We start from the raw sequence: 21,522 nt of genomic DNA on the forward strand, positions 1-21,522 counted from the left end.
TGGGAAATTTCTCTGAAACAACCCCAATGCTGCAAACCAGGGAAGGCTGCAAATAAGTGTCAGTTTTTGAGATGGACAAGGCTTTTTAATGGGAAAGAGTGCAAATCTGTGTTTAACTTGAGTGCCCTGACTGGGACCTGAAGTGACTTGTAGGAACAGATCTTGGTGTGATGGAGGAAGAGTTTTTCAGCTAAAGTTAAGAAAGCTTCTGCTCAGCTGTATGTGAGATACTCCCCAAACTTCGAAGGAGAGCCTCTCATCCCCTTTCCCCTTTTGTCTTTCATTTAAGGTTTTATAAGTGTGGCAGACAATTGCAAATAAATGGGCGTGTTGGACAAATGTGACAAAGAGCATTTCTGTCTTTAATGCCAGTAATTCAGTGTTTATGTCAATGTCGATAGCTGGTAGTGCACGTGTGGTAAAAAAGGCCTTCTGAGATGCAAAAGACAGTGAGATACTCCATTTTCAATGATCCAGCTTGTAGCTTGACAAGTATTTCCTTTGGGGCCACTTCTGATTGAAGTAGCTCTGTTGTTCCCAAGCCTGTAAGGTGCCCTCAGCAGTGGCAGTGCAACAGTGTGCACAGCTGCTATGAACCATTCTGGATTAAATTCAGATCTCTTTGTTTGCCATACATTTGCACAAGTTTGTGTTTGGGAAAGGCCGAGCTACTCCAGTGTTGAAAAAAGTCCTTATCAAACTGTGACTGTAGCAGTTAATCACTGTACTGACCTTAAGGCCTTTGAAAATCTGGTCCTTTGCTCTGCTTCTGGTTCCGACGTGTGTACAATTAATGTTTGCACTTTCTCGTGCGTTACGCAAGAATGTCAGAATGGCTGTACTTGGGCACATTAAAGATCCCTCTTGCCCAGTATCCTGCCTCTCCGAGCTGCCAAGAACAGATGCTTGGAGAAGAGTATAGTGTATATTGAGGAAATGCCTCTCCCAGCCTCCAGTAATTTGTGGCTCATAGGTTTCCTGAACCAGAGGTGATATTTGTTTTTAGAGCCCCCAGTGGGTTTTTTCTTCTACGAATTTGTCCAATCAGTGTTTGAAGCCATGTGTGCTTGTAGCATCCACAACATCCTGTGGCTGAGTTGTAGGGCTTAAATACATGTTGTGTGGAGAAAACACTTATTTTTGTTTGCTTTTAAACTTTCTGCCTGCTTGGTTTCATGCCTTGCTTGTTCCTTGTATTGGAAGAGGCAGTGAAAAGAAGAATCCATGTTATTCTGTGTGACTTATGGGTTGATGACTTTTTCTTTTATTTACCATCCCTTTCTTGTGAATTTTCCAGAGGCATTTCAGAAAGAAGTTACTCTACCCCTTTCATTGTTCTTGCTGTTGTCTTTGTACCTTTTGCAGGTGTGTTCCTGATTGGGGACAGTGATGTAGGAATCCAAGAAACAGGGTTGGGCTGGAATAACCAGGACCACATACAGTATTTCAGTGTATGCCACCCAGTAAACTTACATGGCATGTTAGGTTTCCTGCTTCAATCTTCTGCATGCTCTTTCTAGACAATCTTTAAGCAGTGAGTTGGCACTTCTGTGGAACTATAACTCCCAGCCCTCTTTAAGTGGTAATAACTAGTTCAGGATTTGTCATTGTGTACATATTTTTTTTTAATACTGTGCATCATTTTATATTAACCTGCTATTTTACAGCCCACTTAGACAGTGTCATTAAAGTCTTCTTCAGATCTCTGGCCATTGCTTTTGCAGTCTTCAATAACTTTAAGCATTGTCAGCAAACTCTGTCACATAAGTGTCAAGCTTCTTTGCTAGATTTTGCTTTAAAATATGGAAGTATTGATCCCTGAAGAGATCCTTGTGAGACTCCACTGGTGATCCTTCTCTTTTTGGAAAAAGCCCAATTGCCTCAACTTGCTTCCTGTTCATCAGTCATTAATTCATGACTGAATTATCCTTCTTACTCTGTGACACTTTAGTTCTGTTGGGTGAGGGTGTCTTTGTCAAACACATCCCACTTAGATTTCTGTGAAGGATCAGCTTAATCATTGTATGTTTCTGACTGCATTGAAAGAGAAAAATGGGAAGTTGAGGTGAAAGTGATTGTTGCTTATGAATGACAGTCCCCTTCATCCAGAGGCATATTTCAAGCACTAGGCTGTTTCCATATCATGCTGACATAATTAGTTTTAGTGATATTTATAGTGAAAGATTTCACATGGATCATAGCCAATATTTGTCAGAATTGCTTTTATTAGCATTTTTTTTTCCCTTCAGGTAGAAGACAAAGTCCTTATAGAAAGGATTCTTCAGTTTCTAGAAGAGATGGCTGTAGAGGGTTTTGATGGAATTATACAAGACTGTGGTTGGTCTGCAGAGGGTAGGTAGCAAACAGCAACTCAGTGTATTCTTTGGTATCAAGTGGTGACTCAGGCTTTACAAGAGGTGGATCTTCATGCTAAATGTATATATGTACTTTTTATTTTTTTTTCCCCCAAGGAATGTCATCAATGCAAAAGAGGAGATTAAGAGTGAAGATTATTTAATAGGTAGACTGGATCCACCTGAGGAAAACACCTGAAATCAGCTAAAATCTGGGAGAACATTGGAACGGGGCAAATGCATGATGCTTGCTTTTACTTGTTTGTATGGAATGTCTCTGTTATTTTTTTTTTCCATGAGCAGTGGGAACTAATGTGTCCCTAACAAATCTAAATGCTATCTTCTCTGAAAACAGAGGGATAATAAACAGATGTGAGGAAAACTGAAATATTGTGGCAGGCCTAATGGGATGGAGGTTGAGAGTCAGAGAGTAAAATTAGAGAATACTGAGCATCACTGAATGACATTTTCTGCTCTAAAGGCATTCAGGGAGCTAGGGAGTGCTACCCAGAGGTGCTTGCATGGAGATGTGACAAGGTGAGGTAACAGAAACGGACCCCATCACTTGTGACAAGGTTCCCCCTCTTGCTCTGAGTGGGCAGGGAAGGTTGTATGAGTGGATTCTGCGACTTTGTGGCTTTGTTAATTAATAAGAGATGAAGGGGAAAACAGTAGCAGAATCTTCACAAGCAGTCTAGGGGGCTGGTGAGGGACTGCAAGTTGTAGAGGCAGGATTTTGGGGTAGATGGACCATTTGTTTTGTGTGGAGCTTAACTCAGCTACTGATCATGAAGACCTGGACTAAAATGTTGCTAAACCTGAAGGCTTCCCTGCTGTGTCTGTTGTTTAGGAAATGTTTGGATCATGCCAGCAGGAAAGCTGCAAACATAGTGCAGTTGGTAAGGCCAGAAGCTTCCTTAGTCCAGCCTAGTTTCGTGTTGGAGAGCCCTTTCTATGGGGCTGTCAGTGCAGTGAGCTAACTCCAGCTGTAAATTTTGATCTACCTGGAGAAGGGAGGTCCTGTGTGGTCCTCAGACAATACATTTGGTAATTTCTGCTTGGATAGGAAGTATTTCCTTAGCTTTGAACAAGCTAATTCACTTACAATCAATTCATTCAACAATGACTGCCTCTTGGAACTGTAGTGCTACAAGCTTTCTGAGAGTAACAAAAATACTTTTCTCCACCTGTCTTTGAAACTTCCTAGATCTTTAGGTCCCAAAGGCAAAATGGATTACTGAGGTTATCCAGTGTGATTTCCCCACATGTGCAGTCTGTGGTACTTTCCTGAAAGATAAATTAAAACATCTCTCTCAGAAACTGATCTTATCTCAGCTTTAGATCATGGTGTGTTTGTCACCTCTTCTGTAGGCTCTGCCAAAGTTTAATTATCCCTGCCGTTAGAAAACTAAACTACATTTTATTTCAACGCTTGTTTTGTCTAATGGCCAACTTTCAGCTGTGGAATATGCCTGTGCTAGCACAGGCAGTAAAAATTCTCTACTATCTGATTTCTTTTCCATGTAGAAGTGTTTGAAATGTAAAATTGAGCTTTGGTTGGAACAGAAGACACCGAGTTCTCTTGCTTCTAGAACTCTATGCTTTTCCCTCTTGATTGTTCTTGGAGTGTTTGCCAAACCTAGGTAATACTCTGGCAGGAGCCTGGAAAAGTGTGATCACAGACAAGCTTCCTCCTTCACTTCTGTTTGATACTTGTCTTACAGTTTGGGGATTGCATTACCACAGTTGGGTGTGTCATACAAGAGAGGATTTTGTAACATTATGCATATGTGGATATTTCTTCTTCATCTATGAATAAAATAATGCAAAAGTAGTCTTGGTCCAAGACTACTTATAAACGATAGGTTAGAAGGCTTATTACTCCATTCATGTTGTCATTATATTTTGATTTCTGTTGGTTTTTTTTTTTTTTTGTTTTTTTTTTTTTTTTTTTTTTTTTTCTTGGAAGGAATAGCAAAGGTTCTTTTCCACTGACTTCTCACCTTGTTCTTTTTTGGAAAGCAGTCAGTGACCAGCAGGGAGAAACTGGCCAAACCCCAGAGTGCTACTCAGATTTATTTTGTCTCCACAGCTGCAGAGAAGCTGTTACCATGCTTTCCTTGCTGCGTGGCAAGCCTGGAAGCTGAAGAGATCTTTCTTTTTTCCTAATGAGAACTTTTGTACTTCAAGTATAATAAGTGTTTTCTTTTCTTTTCCCTCTAGGTGACATCAGTGCTAGTAAAGGCAGTACCCCTGTTGTGATGAGCCCTGTATGTAGACTGCAGAACAGTTTGGTGTTCTTTGGTTATTTCTACCCTGAGTCTTCCCTTTTGATTGACAAATGAAGAATAAAGTTTTTGGAGTTGAGTTGGCACTTTGCTTCTCAGTTTTCTCTGCAGCTCTGACTCTCAGGTTGCTGATCAGAGCTCTGTTGCAGCTCCCCCAGCCATGGACCCTGTGAATAACAGCTCACAACACTGAAAGCTGTTCTTTATAATTTCATGTCAAAACTGGGATGAAACTTAATCTGAAGAAGGTGGAGGTTTATTTTCAAAATTCAAGCACATAAACTGAATCAAATGGACTTACTGCTAGCAATGCAGATTGTGTTTGCAATCAAATATAGTTTTTATTATTCACATTACATAGTCTATAAAAGCAAGTATAGCTTAATCATAGCCAAATATATTCTGTAAACATCATTGCCCCTTCTTATTAAAGGAGGGATGGAGTGCTGATAACTTCTAGAAGATCAGGAACCATCTGTTTACATAAATGCCTATTGCCACCTGTTCTGTGATGTTGATTTTAGGGTAGTTCTAACCTGTGCCTCTTTTGTCAAGGGAGCTAAAGAAAGTTCCTAAGGAGGGCATTGGTAAAAACTCCTAAATTACAAATTGTGATTGTAACTTGCCATTAAAAACTCAGTTACTGTTTGCAGACCTCAGACTTCCTTTGCTCATCTTCCTTTATTGCTGTCTGACTCTTTTTCCTATGGCAGGAAGAAAGCAAAAAAAGTGCTGCTTTCTAATAAAAATATGCAGAGTTCTAGACTGTGGAGCTTCCAATATGGCTAACCAGAGTGCATGGTTGGCTGGCAGGCATTCTTATTTATCCTCAGACTTTATTTTCTGAAGTTTATTCCCTTTTCTAGGGAGAAGTAAAGGTAATGAAGAAGTCAGGTTGTAGCTGTGGAGGAATCAGATGTTCTCTTATGACACATGTGATTCTGTCTGTGTTTTCTTCTTGGTCCTTCTGAGGAGACAGGAAAAGAAACCAGAAAGAACAAACCTGTCACTGCCCCATAGGTGTCTCACTGCCTGCCATAAACTGATTCTTGTTGATGCCAGAGCTGCTTCTACCTGACTTCTTCCTTAGCCATGGTTTTTGCCTTTCTGTGTCCTCATTAAAAAGATGGCAACTCCTGGTGCCCTGTTCCTCTGAGTTCATGTGTGTGTACATACTAATGTTTAAAAATATGGGGTGCTGAAAAGGTGACTGAAGGAAAGAGTCGTCTGAAAGCAGGCGAAGGGGAATCAAATAGAGGGATCAATTCTGTCATGTGCTTATTAGATAATAAGAGAATTGAGCCAAAAGATAAGTCCAGACTGCAGACAAAAGGGATGTGGAACAGGTGACTGGTTCTGCAGTGGGCTCGTTGGTAAGAGCAGAGTGACACCAGAGGGCTGATGGCACTTGTCTGGCCTGAGAAAATAGAATCATCACTTCTCTCAAAGTTGAGTGTTAATGGACAAACATCTTTTGTGTAAATCAATAACTAGGTATGCGTTGCATCAGCAAGCTTAGATGATTCAGCTCACCCATGTGAGATTTCGATTTCCTGTCAAAGTGAATAGTAAGAGCAAATATTGTATTAGCCACATTAATTTCATATCTTGCATATTAGAATAGCTAAGCAGGCAGTGTAAAGATGCAGTACACTGCATTTCTTGTCCAAAAGTGGAACAGAAGTGAAGGAGCCAAGAGAATTCTTCTATCAGAAATGCCTGGGTTTGGTGTGGCACTGCTTTTCTTTAGAATAATTATCAGCCTTAAGGGGAAAGCTGCTGCTACTTACTGTTTGTTACAGAGCACTTGAGGACAACAGTGGGGTGCTGTCCAAGCCTAGGATTAGGCAGCTGCATAATACTCAAAGATTTTGGATATATTCCTGACTGGATGCTTTGGGAAACCAAGTAATATATCCAAGTGTTATTGTGTCGGAGGAATGGGTATATGTTACTGACTTTACACCCAGCAGTTGACTTCTTGAGCAAGCTCATCTGCCTTCTTGCAGCACAGAATGTTGTCCTGCCTGTCAAGGTAGTTTTTAGGAGTTTTTAGAAGGGGCAGTTCTTTATTTTTCTCTGATAGATACATTTTATTGCCCATACTGCCCGTCATAAGCCAACATAGCTTTAGTTCTATAAGAAAGGCAGTGGATTATTGTATCTATGATGATAGGCATTTATTGAAAAGTTTTTTTTTAAGTCTTGTTTAATTCCTCTTCATGGAAGCTGAGTAGATGAAGCTAACAAAGCAATGAGGACCACCAGGCTGGTGAAATTGAGGCTAAACTAAAATGCTTTATCTCCCAGCAAGACTTTGTTCCTCAAGAACCACAATAGATAAATGGACAGGGCATAAAGAGTCTCAGTGATTTCATTTCCACATCATATAATGATGTGCTGTGGTTAGTCTATTTTTGTACTGATGTAGTAGTGTTTAAAGCCTGGTGAAAATGCTGCTGTTTGAAGGAAGAAACATGGACACTCAAAAAGCTACCTTTGAAACCAGATTTAGAACTTTTCAATTTGCTCTTCCTCTAAGCTGTGTCTTTTGTGAGTTTTTTATTTAATTTACAGTTGGGACCCATGAATCCTAAATCTGGTAATATGTCAGAAGTTATTTTCAAATGATCTGTTATAAATGCACATTGCAGTGCAGTGAGGGAAGAGGGTTCAAGACTTGACAGCCTAGTGTTCCAATAATTTGTAAGTCTAGCTTATAATTTTTTTGCTGTTTGAAATTCTAGTGTTAATGAAGTACATTATGTACATGGAAAATAGGATGATGCTGTGTTTGTTTCCAGGAAAAAAACCTGTCTTTGCTATTGGATTTGCATCATATTTTCCCTTTTTGTTATACGTATAGTAAACATTTCTACCAATAAAACATGTTTTAAAACCTTTTAGTTGTTCTGGATTTTCATGAATGTAAAAGCAAGACAGCAATTCAAAACATTCCATGTATGTGTTGTAATTTCCAGAAGCAGATGGCACTGTTGAGGGTGAAATGTGGGGAGTGTAAGAATTTTTGAAATGTAATTTCTGTTTCAGTTTCAGTCCACTGAGTTGTTTATATAGGAAGATTTTCTCTAATAATTTTTGTTATATGGTGTGAGAAGTAATCCGCCATAAACTTTCTCAGCTGTTTATAGCCTAATTAATTAATTGATTGATACTTGGGTAATTTTTGTCTTGACATTTACCGAGTCATGCTGTGTTCTGAAACTCTTGTGGGTGTTTGACATATCAGCTAATTTACCTAATGCTAAAAGTACTTAACGATAGTTATAATGAGAAGGTGATTTTCAGTGCACTTCTGGAATGCACCTCCCAGTATCTGCTCATTGTCCAAACACCCAGCAATCCATCCATTCAGGACAGATTTCCGGTGAAGATTTTGCTTCTAAGGGGCTCATTCAGCTGGTCCTAACTTCTAGCAGTGGCTGTGAGCTGTCTTGTGGAAATTGGCTCTATATACACTGTGTGTGTTTATCACTTGGATATGCAAGCACAACAGGATTAAAAACTAGTAATAGATTGTATAGGTCCTGCCATCCCTGTTGAATTTCCCCTATGGGATTTGATGGAAGAGTTCACAGAGCAGATTGTCTTTCAGGATGGAAGAGATAGTACAGAAAGGTTACAGTAGTAAACAAATGCTGGCCTGCAGTGCTCAGAAGGCAGTTTTGCTGAAGACAAATTATTTGTGCAGTTAGACCCAAACTTGAGACACTTTGTTGTTCTTTGCTAATCAAACAAACAAAAAACTAAGTGTAAAAGGTACATCCACCAGTGAGTGAGGGGAATTCAGTCTGTGGGATGAAAACTTGAGAAAACACTTCAGCTGCATTTCAGGAAGCTTGAAGACTTCTATGAAATGCAGTACATGTCAGATTGATTAATTGATGCTCAAGCCTGTTTTCTTTTTATGCTTTGAAAATACAGCTGTCATGCTTTGAGCTCAATGATTTTTAAACCCCTAGTTTTCTAATACATTAGTTTTCTAATATGCCTTTCTGGGACTATGTGTGATGGGAACTTGGTGCTGCTGCCTCTGCAGGTTGTTTTCATCCCACTCAGGGTCATGCCTGTGCAGGACTGCAGAAACACCTGAGTTAGACTCTGCAAGTGGTTTAAATGTAGTTCCATGTTTCCAGGAAGGTTGTTTCCCTGTGCATGTGGAGTTCTTTTGGTGGGATAGGACAAGGGGTAATGGTTTTAAATTGAAGGTGAGTTGATTTAGATTAGATGTAAGAAGAATTTTTAATGAAGAGTGTGGTGATACGCTGGAATAGGCTGCTGATGGTGGGTGCCCCATCTCTGCAGGAGTTCAAGGTCAGGTTGGAGGGGACTTTAAACAACCTGGTATAGTGAAAGGTGTCCTTGCCCATGGCAGTGGGGTTGGAACAAGATGATCTTTACGGATCTCTTCTAACCAAAACCAATATATGATTCTACGATTTCCAGATATCCCAGGTGCTAAACTAGAGATTTGCTTCTCTTTGCATTGAAGGGCATGCAGCTCAGAATCATCAAATTGTGTTTCTCTTCACTTTTAGAATACCATTTGTCATTACGAAACAATACACAAATAACAAAACTACCTTTGTCTTCTGTGCAGCTTTCAGAGAATACAACTTCACTAGTGCAAGCAAGTGTTAAACTCTAGGAAAGAGAAAACTGGACAAGAGTGTGTAATGTCAGCGTGGGGTGCTGCTTGGAAAAAGTGCACTGATAGTGAAATGATTTCATGTCTAGCAATGTGTTTTGGTATTTGTTCTGTTGATCTGGTAGTTGCGTGTCCTCTTTTCACTGAGGACTAGCAGCAGCTCTTATGACTGTATCTTGCTCCAGTTTTATTGTAAAGGAGCTTTTATAATGCCCCAGAGCAAGGAAATGTCATCTCAAGAATGGAATGCTTAGTAATTAAAACAGGTTTATTAGTTGCTAAAATCACAGCATTCAATATTTAGTTTATTTACAAGCAACTTATTATCATAAAAATAACATTTTAATAGGAAGCCTTAGTAAAGACCTTTAGAAGGAAACAAGGGAACCAAGTCAGAACTGATTTCAAGTGCTCTGGACAGCACCAGAAGATCAGAGACCCAATGAATAAATTATAATCACTGTTTGAGAGAAAAGCTTATAAATGAATAGTATGGTTACTGCAGTGACTGAAGGCATTTAGATATTTAAATATCCAGCATGGATGGATGCAGTGACATATTAATAGCAACTATGTCTTTATTAATTGACTTAAATTGCATCTGTGCAGTATGAAGGTGGCAAAAATATGAAACTTAAATTATTCATTAGTTTAGTTATTTGTATATTCTTTGACATTTACATTAATCCCTGTTCTTAGGACAGAAGAGAATCTGTTTACAAGGTTGTTTTGCCAGTTTAGCAGACGCTTCAGCAGAAGTGTCTGCTGACTCCAGTCTTTGTTTGAGCTCAAGGCATGGTGGTGTTCATAAAGCTAACACTTGGGCATTGTTTCTGTTCTCAGGCAGAAGGGAAGAAATATGTCTTGTCCCTGAAAAAAATTTTGGCTTTTGTTCCTTTGTGGTGGAACTCTATTACCCTGTTTGGTGAGGAAAAGCTTTTGTGCAGATTAGAGTCTCTATTTCTTTGTGGAGACATTGATAAGAATTGTCAATTAGTTTATCTTTGACTGCCATTTAATGGGATTTCTGTTAAGAGAAACTAAGGACTAAGCACTCATGTATCCAAGGGTTGACTTAATTTTGTTCAGATCTAAAGCCACTGGTAATTTTATTTACAGTTTTATAATACATTGATATTTTTTTTCCCATTCTATACATGCAGATCTGCTGTTGAATCTCAGGGAAAATTTGTTCTCAAGAAAAACATCACACAAGTGCTTCTTATTTTGGCTCAGAATTGATCTGCTTATCTCATTTGTGGTAGGAAGTGAGAAGGTTGCAGATGTTTCATGGAAACAAAAATATTGGTGCCAAAGGATGGGAGCTTTCACAATTTTTTTTAATGCTGCAAATAGAGAGCCTCCTCAGTGATGATAACAACAGATTAATTTGTATCTTTGTATCTCTCTTTGTCATGTATGTGAACAAATAGTGTTTTAACAGTCTTAGCAGTCCACTGGGTTTTGTTATATTTTATTTTGCCAGTAACGTTTGACTACAGATGGTTTCACTACTGCTGCTATTCAGGTCATACCTGTGATCTATGAAAGAATCTTGGGCAAAAAAATTAATGTTGCTAAAGAAGATTCCTGTTGTGTTTTCTGGTTTCATACTTTTCTTTGTGCAATATCTGTTATCCAAGCTTTAACAGTTATGTTCAAGCCTTAAAATTGTATTACCCATCTGTAAGCAGCCATTCAAAGTCTGATTGGAAAATCCCCTTGAGCTCACCTGAGTGATTCTCCACCAAAGTTCAGTTCATGAGTTACTTTTTAATTTTCTTTGTAATTATCTTCATTTGAAGTTAGCCTTGGAATAGCAGTTGGACATGGATTTCTTTCCTCTGGCCCCCTTAGTCTTGGGACAGTTTTTTAAGGGCAATATCTCATACTGGGGAAACAGATACTTTTATTTGAGATTGTACTTCAAACTTAATGAACCTTCACATTTTTCATTGGAAATTACTTTTTGCAAAACAAGATGAGAACTCTGCATTATTAGTAAATAAGTAATTTTTATACAGCACACACATTTTAATGCACTGCTATTGTTCACTTGTCAGACTTTGTATTTTCAGCTAGTATTTTAATTTAAAATATATTTTATTTGTTCCTTAGACATAGAAAAGTCTATACTGTTTTGGGTCAAGAATCAAATATTAATACAGATAACATCTCTTCGGTTTTCCAACTCAGCCTGGAGGTTCCTGTCTGAAATGTATAAAATCAGATTAAACTTTCTTCCTGGTTCTATTGCTATGAAGCAATTTTGTGTAAACTGAATGAACTTAAAACTTATCGCTAGGTTTTGGCCCTTAAAAACCAGGCAGCTTACATTCCACATAAAAATTATTTAGATAGTAACATTTTAATGGACATTAACCAGAGTTTACACAGGTATAGGTAGGTATTTTATTTTGGTTTGTTCTTTCCCTGTAAACGAGACAGTGAGACAATGTCATGTGCACAAAAATCAATATAGTTGGAGATCTGAAAGCTACAAAGTGAACATCAGTGTTGCAGGGAATGAAGGTGCCCTGCAGAATCTTCTGGTAAGTCTCCTTTTTATAGCCAGTATGAAATAATGGGTTTCTTTGCCTGCACAAATTAAAATGCAGCTGTTTCTGCTGCTTGCCTGGTTCCACGAGCAGTGCCCATTGTAGTCTGTCTCACAGCGTAGTTGTGCTGAGAGGCATTCAGTGTTTTCTGTCAATAAATACCTCAATAAATCTGTGAGGAGCTGACAAACAAGAAAAGTTTGGTTTGCTGATGCTGTGGATTAGGGTCTTTAACAAATCTAAACATTCACCTCTATTTAACCATGTAAAACCTAACAGACAAGAGTAGAGAAGATAAATGAGTATTTGATAACACACAGGATGCTCAAGGGAACTTGCAGTGATCCTAGTCAGTGATGTTGGGACACATCACATACTTGGCACATCTTTTGAGTCTATTGAAAGAAAATCTTCATAGAGAAGGTGTTTTGATGTCTTATAAAACCAAATTTTATTACAAATCCCTTTTTTTGGAGGGGGGTGTGTGTATCATATTTCTTTTAATCCTTACAGCATATGAGTAAGGATGATGAATTATGGAGTTGTTTTGTTTTATCTGGCCAGGAGTTAATTTCCCTGCTCAATACAACCTTTTAATGTCTGCAATACTCATGCTAGAAGAGCAATGATAAAGGAATGATGTGGCCTTTAATGCTCAGTGTCTTTGTTCTGGCTGGTTTTGTTGTCAGTGGAGCTACTGAGCCTGTTGTGGGGTTTGGAGTCTTGATAGATTGATAGTGGTTTCTTTGAGCCTCTGTGAAGTCTGATACAGACTTTAGAGGCTGTTTCTTTTTCTTCCCTTGATGAAATTCATTTGTCTTCAGGCATTTACGAGCTGAATTCAAGAATTACTCTTCTCTTTTGGCTGTTGGGGAGATCTTGAAGTAGTGTTGAATACTTTGTTTAAGCCATTTTTGTTTTCGAGTGAGGACCAAACATTCAAGCTGATATAATTTAATCATCAATTACCCTGTCTTCTAGACTGTGGGTCCATTAGGAGTAAAACCATTCTGCATCTCAGTGGGCCTCAGAAAGAGGCTAATAATGTACACAATTATAAATATTTACCTTTTCTTTTTAACAAGGTTTTTCAAGTGATCCTGCAGCTGGGACACTTCACAACAAAGTTAACAGCACTAACTTCCCTGATGAAACATTAAATCTTCTCATTCATTCATTCTAATCAAACATGCCTTGTAGTTGTTTCCTGAAGAGTTAACAAGAAAAGAAATCTCACTGAAGAGCAAGATAAGGAGGGTGTATCTGATAGTATAGGCTTCTGATACAGGTCTTTTAGGGAACATTCCTTTTTTCTTGTTTAATTTTAACTGTGCAATTTTTTTTTTAACACAAAGTTTTGAGTTTGTAACTTTTCTGTCATCTGTGTTATAACTGCAGATGAGTGTACAGAGGAAGCTGTAGATATTCAGAATGGTAAATGTGTGGATGATGTGTTGAAAACATCACTGTGGCAAGTAACACTTGGCTTTGTAGTCATTTTGAAAGTTTAATATTGACACTAAATTTGTGTTATATATTTACTGTTGTAGGAATGTTGGAATCTATTGCAAAGTTCTTCAAATAAATCTACTTGGAAAATAGTGTAGAACTCTCCTCTGTCTTTAAAATGCTGACAGTTCTATATAATGCAATACATTCAGTAGAGCTTTCCTCTGTTGTTGATGTTGTAAACCAATATATTATAGCCCCTAAGAGGTTATGTTGTTTTACTGTAATTTTCCTTGATTCTGCTGTCTCTGACATTTTTCAGGGTGCTGCTGGCAAGTACATGAGTTAAACAGATATACTTAAAAAGAGACTTAGCTGCAAATTCCTATTTAGCCTACAATTTTGGTCACATGTGGGCTCACCCACTCTTCCTAGTAAACTGCTGGCTCTCTCCTCTCAATGGGTAATGACCAGACTAGAAAGTTAAGGCAAATTTCAGTGCTAAATACTAAAGCATAAATACTATGATTCCATTGCACTAATTGCTACTTATATAGATAGATATTTGGTCTGTGATCTGTTGTCTAGGCCTTTAATTTTCAGTGTATTTTAGAGTATATTAGAGCAGGCCTAATGACAGGATCAGATTTATCTTGCATTAAGGGTATGCACACAGTTTATATAAAGTGATGAGGAAAGGATGAGAAGAAAAAGAATGCTTCTCAGATATTCACCCAGCCCTGACACAACAGGCTTTTATCTTTTAAAAGACAAACAGTACTGTGTTAAAAAATAGAAAATACACCTTTCAATGTTGACTATTTTTGGTGCTTTCAAAAAATTCAGAAAGTATTGAGTTACCCTCGAGTTACATTGCTCATTGGTTATCTTCCTTACAAAGATGGGCTAATAACAGTGAATTCTTGGCCAGTTTATTGTAGTTAAATTTTCCTTCTTCCTTCCAACAATTTGCTAGGATTCACTTCCAGATGACCTAAGGTTGTTATGCTCATTAGGCTTCATAAAAAAGGTTTCTCATTTTTCTTAATAATGGATTTCCTGTTCATGGAAAACTTCTGTGTAGATTCCCCACCTCCTGGCTAACAGTTTAACATGTTTTGACCTGCGGTCTTGAATATTTGTCAGTCACAAGTGAGTGCTTTTGCTTGTCATAGAGACTGTGATGCAGTTTGTGTTTGATTTAATTATAACACAGTTACATGCAAGGAAGTGTCCTTTGCATGATCTATTACATCTTAAGTATAGGCCATAAAAACAAGGCTTGCAAAGTCTTATCCCAGCATTGGTCTGATGCTGATGTGTCAGTCTCACTGATTGTGTGATGCTTCACCTGGCAGTCAAGCAAAACACAAATCCACACTTGCAGTATTCACCTGCCTTTTGTAGAATTAGGACCTGTGCTGCTGTCTTGCAGCACCATTAAATGAACAATGGGGAAACAAAAGAGCTTCTGACAATCCTTGCAGTGGTTTGCATGCTTGTTCTTATATTTCCTGCTTTAATTGATTGGAACTTGTCCTGTGCAATGAGGACTGAGAAGGATCCTTGTAATTGTATTCTGAAATTACCAGATCAGGGTTTTAATGGGGGGTATAGTGATCAGGCAAATCGAGAAGGATGTTTGGCTTCTTGTCTTTTGTCTGCAGCTCCTGTGACAATCTGGTTCTCCCATCTGGCTGAGTGTGATAACCCCAATGTGAGATTTCAGGCAAGAGGAACAGACTTGGGTCCTATTCCAGTGTGAGAATTCTTTTAGTGCTTTTCCTGTGCAAGTGTAGTAAGTGACTGAGCTGAGCAATGCAGAGCCTCTTGATAGTTAGGAAAAGCTTTGGCCATTCTTCATATCTTGCTATTTCAAACTATGTGAGCAAACTTTTGTGTACCTTTGTAGGACTGCAATAATCTTTGCCTAGCAAATCAAGATTATGTGACACTTTTATCTTCAGCCCTAAGCTTTGCAGGAATCAGCTGGCTGTTTGAACCTGATTCTTAGCTTGTGGCAAAAGCCACAAGCCCAAAGTAAATTAAGTTCTTTATCACCTTTGAAAATAAATGAATGGAGAGAGGCTCACAGTCCTTTTCACAGGGTGTGAAGTGAAACAGCGAAGTGTTACGTGCTTACTAATGCTTTCACCTCTAGGTTTGTAAAAATCTTTTCTTTTGAAAAGTGGAAGTGGACTCCTTAAAATTACAGCAGTTTGTTCTATGTAATCTATTCTTCAGCCACTTGCTCTGATAGTTTAATTTGGTAGTTTGAAAGCATATAAGCAAATTTTTGCTCTGTCACTGCAAAGAGTTACTTTATTCATCAATTTGGAATGTTGTCTAAGATTTTTGTGTTCTTTGTATGCATTGCTTTGGGGCAAGGACAGGGAAAGATCTCTTCCTCTAGGTTTTTTCCTTCTTTGTTGAGAAGGTAATGTAATCTACTGCCATTTCCAATTCATCTATGATCTGCAATATCAAAGCAGGGTTTTGATGGATGAGTGAAGTAAAGTGCAGTCTTATGAAAGACAGCTCTATTGTTATCAAGCTAAAACTTTCCCTCTTCATTGTTTTGCTGACACAATATGGGCACAGCTCTTAGAAAATCAAATTTTAAACTGGCTGTGTTGCACTTCGTATTTTTTAAAACATAATAGGCTCTCTCAGAACAGTGCACTTTTAAACAAAAACTTTTAAACTATCTATTTGAAAAGTGACTTAAACACTACATAAACTTGCAAAAGGGCCTGGAGGCCCTTTCTTCCAGACATTTAACACTTATGTAGTCTTCTGAATATTGCCCAAGTGTTTAATGTGCTTAACAAGAAAAGGGTTCATGCAGAGGTTTCTATATGTAATATGTACCAAATCCATCTTGTCTAGAAGACAGCCTGGATTCTTTGGTGAGTGTTGGAAGGTGTTTTTACCTTTGTACTATTCCTTTCGTATCTCTGTGTTAGAGGTTCTGGTGGAAAGCTGAACCTGGGGACAGCTGACATGTGGAATAGCTTTTTGAGAAGTAGCTTATGCTGCTGGGCTGTCCTCAGAGGTGTGTGTAGGCTGGGTGTTGTAGCTGATCAGATACTGTGGTAGGAGTAGGGGTGCCCTTCAGCTGGGGAACTTTTGATTTAGATCTTATCAGATCTACAAGACTTGTGTACTGTAACTCAAGAAGGCACATTAAGAATTTGTTATTATTTTTGTCAATAAAAAGAGACTGTGCATAGGGGGAAAAGGGGAAGGGTAGGGAAGTGGGCACATTCTTTGCCTGGTGAGCATTGTCTGTTTATTGTGTGAGAAAGAGATGTAAAATACACAAATTGCTTGTAACATGACTTTGTGTACTTTTGTTTCTGACTTCAGTGCTTTTTCTTACCTGGTGTCCCAAGTGAATGAATGTTCTTATTTAGTTGCAGTTCACTGACAGTGATTGGTGAGGGGTGTGTGTGTGTGTGTGTGTGTGTTGAAGGGGAGGTGAATATGCACCTGCAGGGGTAATACCAAAACAACAAAGCAAGTGAAACCTCCAAAACAAACACCCCCAAAACCTTGAACATAGACATCCCAGTTAGAACACTTCAAGTTAGTCTTTGACAATTTGATTTTAACTGCTGCTGATGTGCACAGGGCCTTTCAACACGACTACTTTCAGAGAAGTAGCTGGACACTGAAGGATGCTGAAAGTATTTGGAATTGAAGTATAAGGACTGTGAGAGGGTAGGCTGGATGAAGTTTCTAAGTAATTTGTAACCTGGAGTGCCCATGTTTGTGTTGTGGTTTTTTTTTTGGTGTGGTAATTTCAGACTGTCACAGATGGTAAACGTGTGCCAGATTTACAGACATTGTAGGCAAAGGACAGGCCTTATTAAAAGTGTGTACATGTTTCTGTATGTCTGCTTACAGTCATATACACAAGTATAACCATGTTCTGTCATCCTGAATAGATACAGCAGACTGCCCTTGGCCTCTGTGCTGGGGGTCTGCTAATGCTGCAATTTAGTATTGTTTAGCTTACTCCCAAGTACAGAGAGAAGGACAGGTAGATGCCTTTTCAGCTCTCCAAATGACAGAAAAGGAGAAGTACAGGCTGCTGCAAACAAAGGACTTCAGTACCTTTGTAGAGAAGGTCAGAGACAAATTAAAACATGACTGTCTTTGCTCCAAGATTTGTACCATATGATTTGAACAGTTTTTCAGCTGAGCAGTGCTCTAGATCCCACCCAGGTCACTTGTTTTTGAGCCCCTCCCCACTCTAGCACCAACACAACTGTTTGCAGGGGTGTGAGCTGGGTGGGTGACCTGATGTGCTCTGGTCCCCAGCTGTCTCTGGTGGTCTGGTTTAGACACTGTGGCGACTCAAAGTCTCACCAGAACCAGAGAAAAAATTATATCCAGAGCAGCCTGGGAAAGGTGCACCACTGAAGCTGATGTGGAGCAAAGAATTGCTGTCCCTCAAACAATAACAAAGTTATTCAGTATTATGAGGTGCCAAAAGATTTCATGATTAGAAGGAGATGGGGTCTAAGAAAGGTTGAGAATGAGTGACTCGGAGCTAAATAAGAATTCTATTTCAAGTCCCAAATCAGTTTATTTAAATAAAAACCCACTTTATTAATCTCTTTCCCCTCCCCTCCTTCCCCTCGAGGTTTTTAAAGTGTGTAGTCCTGGTCTAGATTTGACAGTTTGAGGCATAACAATGTAGACCGAATAGATTTGAATTAATGACTTTAGAAATAGATTCTGACTGGAATCTGCTAATTTTAATTAAAAGCCGTATCTGGTAAACTAGTTTTTGATTTAGACATAATTTAAAACTATGTTAAATTGTGTGGCCATGTATCATGCAGGGAAAATTTATTTTCTACCTCAGATGAGATTTTTATGAGGATAGGCATAGCTTGAAGAGCTGTATAGCTAATGAGAGGCATTTGAAGTAAAATGGAGGAGTCCATAAAAACAAGTCGAGTGTTTCACAATGCAGAGAAGGGAGAACTCAAACAGTTCATCTGTATGGGCTGTAATGGAAAGCATCACATCTTCAAATCCATGTCTGCTGGCAAAGCTCGTTGTTCTTCTTTGGGTGTGGAATGAGAGTTTGACACCTCCAGAATAATGAAAAACACGAGGAAAGCTCTGTGGCTGTGCTTGACACTGCTCTGCCTACGCTATTTTGACTGAAATTTTGCTTTATGCTGTGAAAGGAATTCACATGTGTGGGAGTGCTTCTGACAAATACATGTCTAATTTTGTTTGTAGTAATAACAAAGGCATGACACAAAGGCTGATCGTTATCCTAGTTGTTATTTAATTATGCTTATGGTCTTCGTGGAGCTACAGCTCATAAAGTAGTTTTGGGTTGCAATAGACATTGCAACAGTTCTTTATAGGTATGTTCCTCATAGGCTGGATGGAATAAAGATTGAAGAAGATTGGAGAAAGTACTTTTGCTTTAGCAGGAAATAGTTTTAATCAAAGCTGAGCCTGTTTTTTCAGTACCATTTTCTCCTAAATACCTTAAGAGAAAAGAACTGCTGTAACATAATTAGCTTTTCCTGACTATTATTAATGGTATTTCTTGCAGTAGTGACGTTCAAGGACCAAAGTTGACAAGGACCTTGTGATGTGCTTTCTGTGCAGCTGTAGGGCACCAAAGAGGAGGATTTACAATGTTAATATATTTTTTTTGGCGGGGAGGGGGATGGGGGGGTGTGTTTCTTTATGTTTTTTTAAACAATCTCCTTTATGCTTTGGAGATTGCATGTTTAAGACAGGGGATATTTGGCTGTCATTGACAAAGTTCTGCATGATCTTCTTCCTCCAGGAGATGAAAACAGAGTCCACTCCACTGCGGTGCAGGAAGCTCAGCAATCCTGACATCTTTTCATCTGCTGGGAAAACCAAACTCCACCGTCAGCTAAGTCAAGATGACTGCAAGCTACGAAGAGGTAGCTTGGCAAGTTCTTTGTCAGGTATGCCATTTTGTAAAGACAGTATGACACTTCCTTAGTATTAAAGATGCAGCATTGGTGGCAGAGAAGTCGTAATAAAAGATACTGATAAGGTGACCTCTTGTTGGCAGGGCATACAAAATTTTATGCAAGAGAAAGATGCAGAAAGAAATATCAGTAGAAAAGAATGAAAAAGCTTGGATTTAGAGAGAAATTTTCTATATTGCTCAGAGTGAAAAGTTAAAAGCTAAGATTTAATATGTAAAGTTAAAGAATGGAGCTGTGGAACTTTAAGTGGCACATTGGTGTATTCTTACTCCTTTTAACATCAGCATTGAATGTAAGCTTGCCCACTTTGCCCTTTTGTTTCTTACTGGCAAACTGACTTTTTATGTCATGTTTAAATTACTATCTAGTTTCTTTTTGGCTTCAAAAGCACTGTAGGCAGCTGTGATTCAAAGTAAAAATCTTGCTTACTAACTTGATTTTTTTTCAATTTGTGTAAAATTTGGTTTTTCTTTTGAACATAATATTCAGCCTTGTAATTGAATTTAGTTTGTCAGCTGTAGAACCGTGGAGCGAGCATAGACAATAACTACCCAAGAATGGTCCAAGTTCAGTAGTTTTCTTTTTTTTCTTTTTTCCCAAAGACTGTGTTAGTGGGCCAGGGGATGGTTTCACAACTGTTTTAAAACTGATATCAGAGTCTGTGGTGCTGAAACAGAGCACAGAGAGCTGCATGAGCAGTCTAGAATGAAAGAGCTGATATGCCTGAATGCCACTGTTACTTTGTAGGGTTAAGTTGCAGCCCATTTCCTCCCCAGTTAGGCTCTTTGCCTATTTGTATGTTAGTGCAAGAACTGGAAGAGTTGAAAATTCTTAGGTGGGAGGGAAAGAGGAAGAAGGTGAAGTTACCTTTTTTGACATCAGCATGGGCTTGATTTACACGATTGATAAAATAGATCCAGTCCTGGTTCCTCATCTGTTATCAGAGGAGGATAAATATTTTCATGTTTAAGGTGTTAGGTGTAATAGAATTAAATTAACAATAAAGTACTTATGTTTTATTTTGGCTTGGCCTTGGCTTAGTGTTTTATTTGTAGTAAGTGGATAGTTTCTGAAAAGTAGAAACATTCATAATGTTTTGTATGCATGTAAGTTTGTTCTCCAAGGTATGTTAATCACAGAACTTTATGAACCACACAGCTGTCGACTGACTGCAATGGCCTAAGTTAGTAATGAAGCTTTTTTTTTCCTCCTTGAGTAGACGAAAGCAAAGTAAATAGGAGGAAGCAGGAAAACTGGAAGGTCTGTTCTCTTTCAAAAATAATTTTTCTGTTTTGAGATTGTAATTTCAGAACAAACAATTCTGTATTCTCCAGAACCTGTTGATTCATCTTAATTGCTTTTTGTTCTACTGTACCTGATTTAGGAAGGGGTAAAGAGCCCCAACAAGATCAGTCTGACCCAACTGGATAGAGAAAATGTTTAGGTGTATATTTTCAGTGTGGATGTTTAGAATGTGTGAAGAACTTGAGGCATGACAGGGAAAGGCTTTAGCTTAAAATTCCATCCTTAAAATGATTCCAGCTAATTTTTGCCACAGAATCAAATGAGTTTGAAGAGTGTAGATGACTGTGCCTGCAAACTGGTTGGCTGAGATTTGACTCTTGATGGAATTCTGTCCTCCTGGATCCAAGTTTTGTGGAACTGAAAGGAGATATTGATAACTATCTTATAGAGACTTAAATAAAATTATTCTTGTCCTCAGGCATGGATATTTTAGACTGCTAGATAATGACATTATTTGACTGGCTATTATAGGATATCTTTTTTTAGGGCTATACAGAGTGCACAGCAATGTACGTTTCTGTAGTTTTAGGTCTCTGCAGACAAGTTGTTGTATTTATACATTATCTTGGAAATGATCAAGCCATGAAAATCACGTCCACAGCTGTAAGCAGCTTGAGTGGGACAAGGAAGGGGGTACTAATCTGCTGTGTCTCTGTTTGCTTGACAAAGTTGAGCAGGCATCTCTCACACACTTTGACTCGTTCTGTTGGTGTATACTTGGCCCACTGCTTGTAACTATCACAGAAAATTAATGTTAGCAAGTTAAAAACAGAAAAAGACCCCACCACTTCCACTCCCCACCCTCCCACCAGCATCATGGCTGGTCACATTATGTACCAGTCTTCCAAATATTGCAGCCACTGTTATGGAATTAAATGTAATAGTTCACATCTAGTT

The 21,522-nt window shown here is 38.5% G+C and overlaps 1 protein-coding gene across 2 annotated transcripts in view; it reads left to right on the top strand.

Moving 5' to 3' along the window:
- Positions 1 to 21,522, top strand: part of MAST2 (microtubule associated serine/threonine kinase 2) — a 188,852-nt gene that overhangs the window by 1,741 nt on the left and 165,589 nt on the right. For both annotated transcript variants that reach the window (XM_062497855.1, XM_062497856.1), the window contains exon 2: positions 19,146 to 19,293. In XM_062497855.1, coding sequence (XP_062353839.1) covers positions 19,146 to 19,293 — 148 coding nt within the window. The remainder of the gene's footprint in view (positions 1 to 19,145; positions 19,294 to 21,522) is intronic.

This window comes from Cinclus cinclus, chromosome 8, assembly GCF_963662255.1.
Source record: "Cinclus cinclus chromosome 8, bCinCin1.1, whole genome shotgun sequence".
In the NCBI taxonomy this organism is placed as follows: domain Eukaryota; kingdom Metazoa; phylum Chordata; class Aves; order Passeriformes; family Cinclidae; genus Cinclus; species Cinclus cinclus.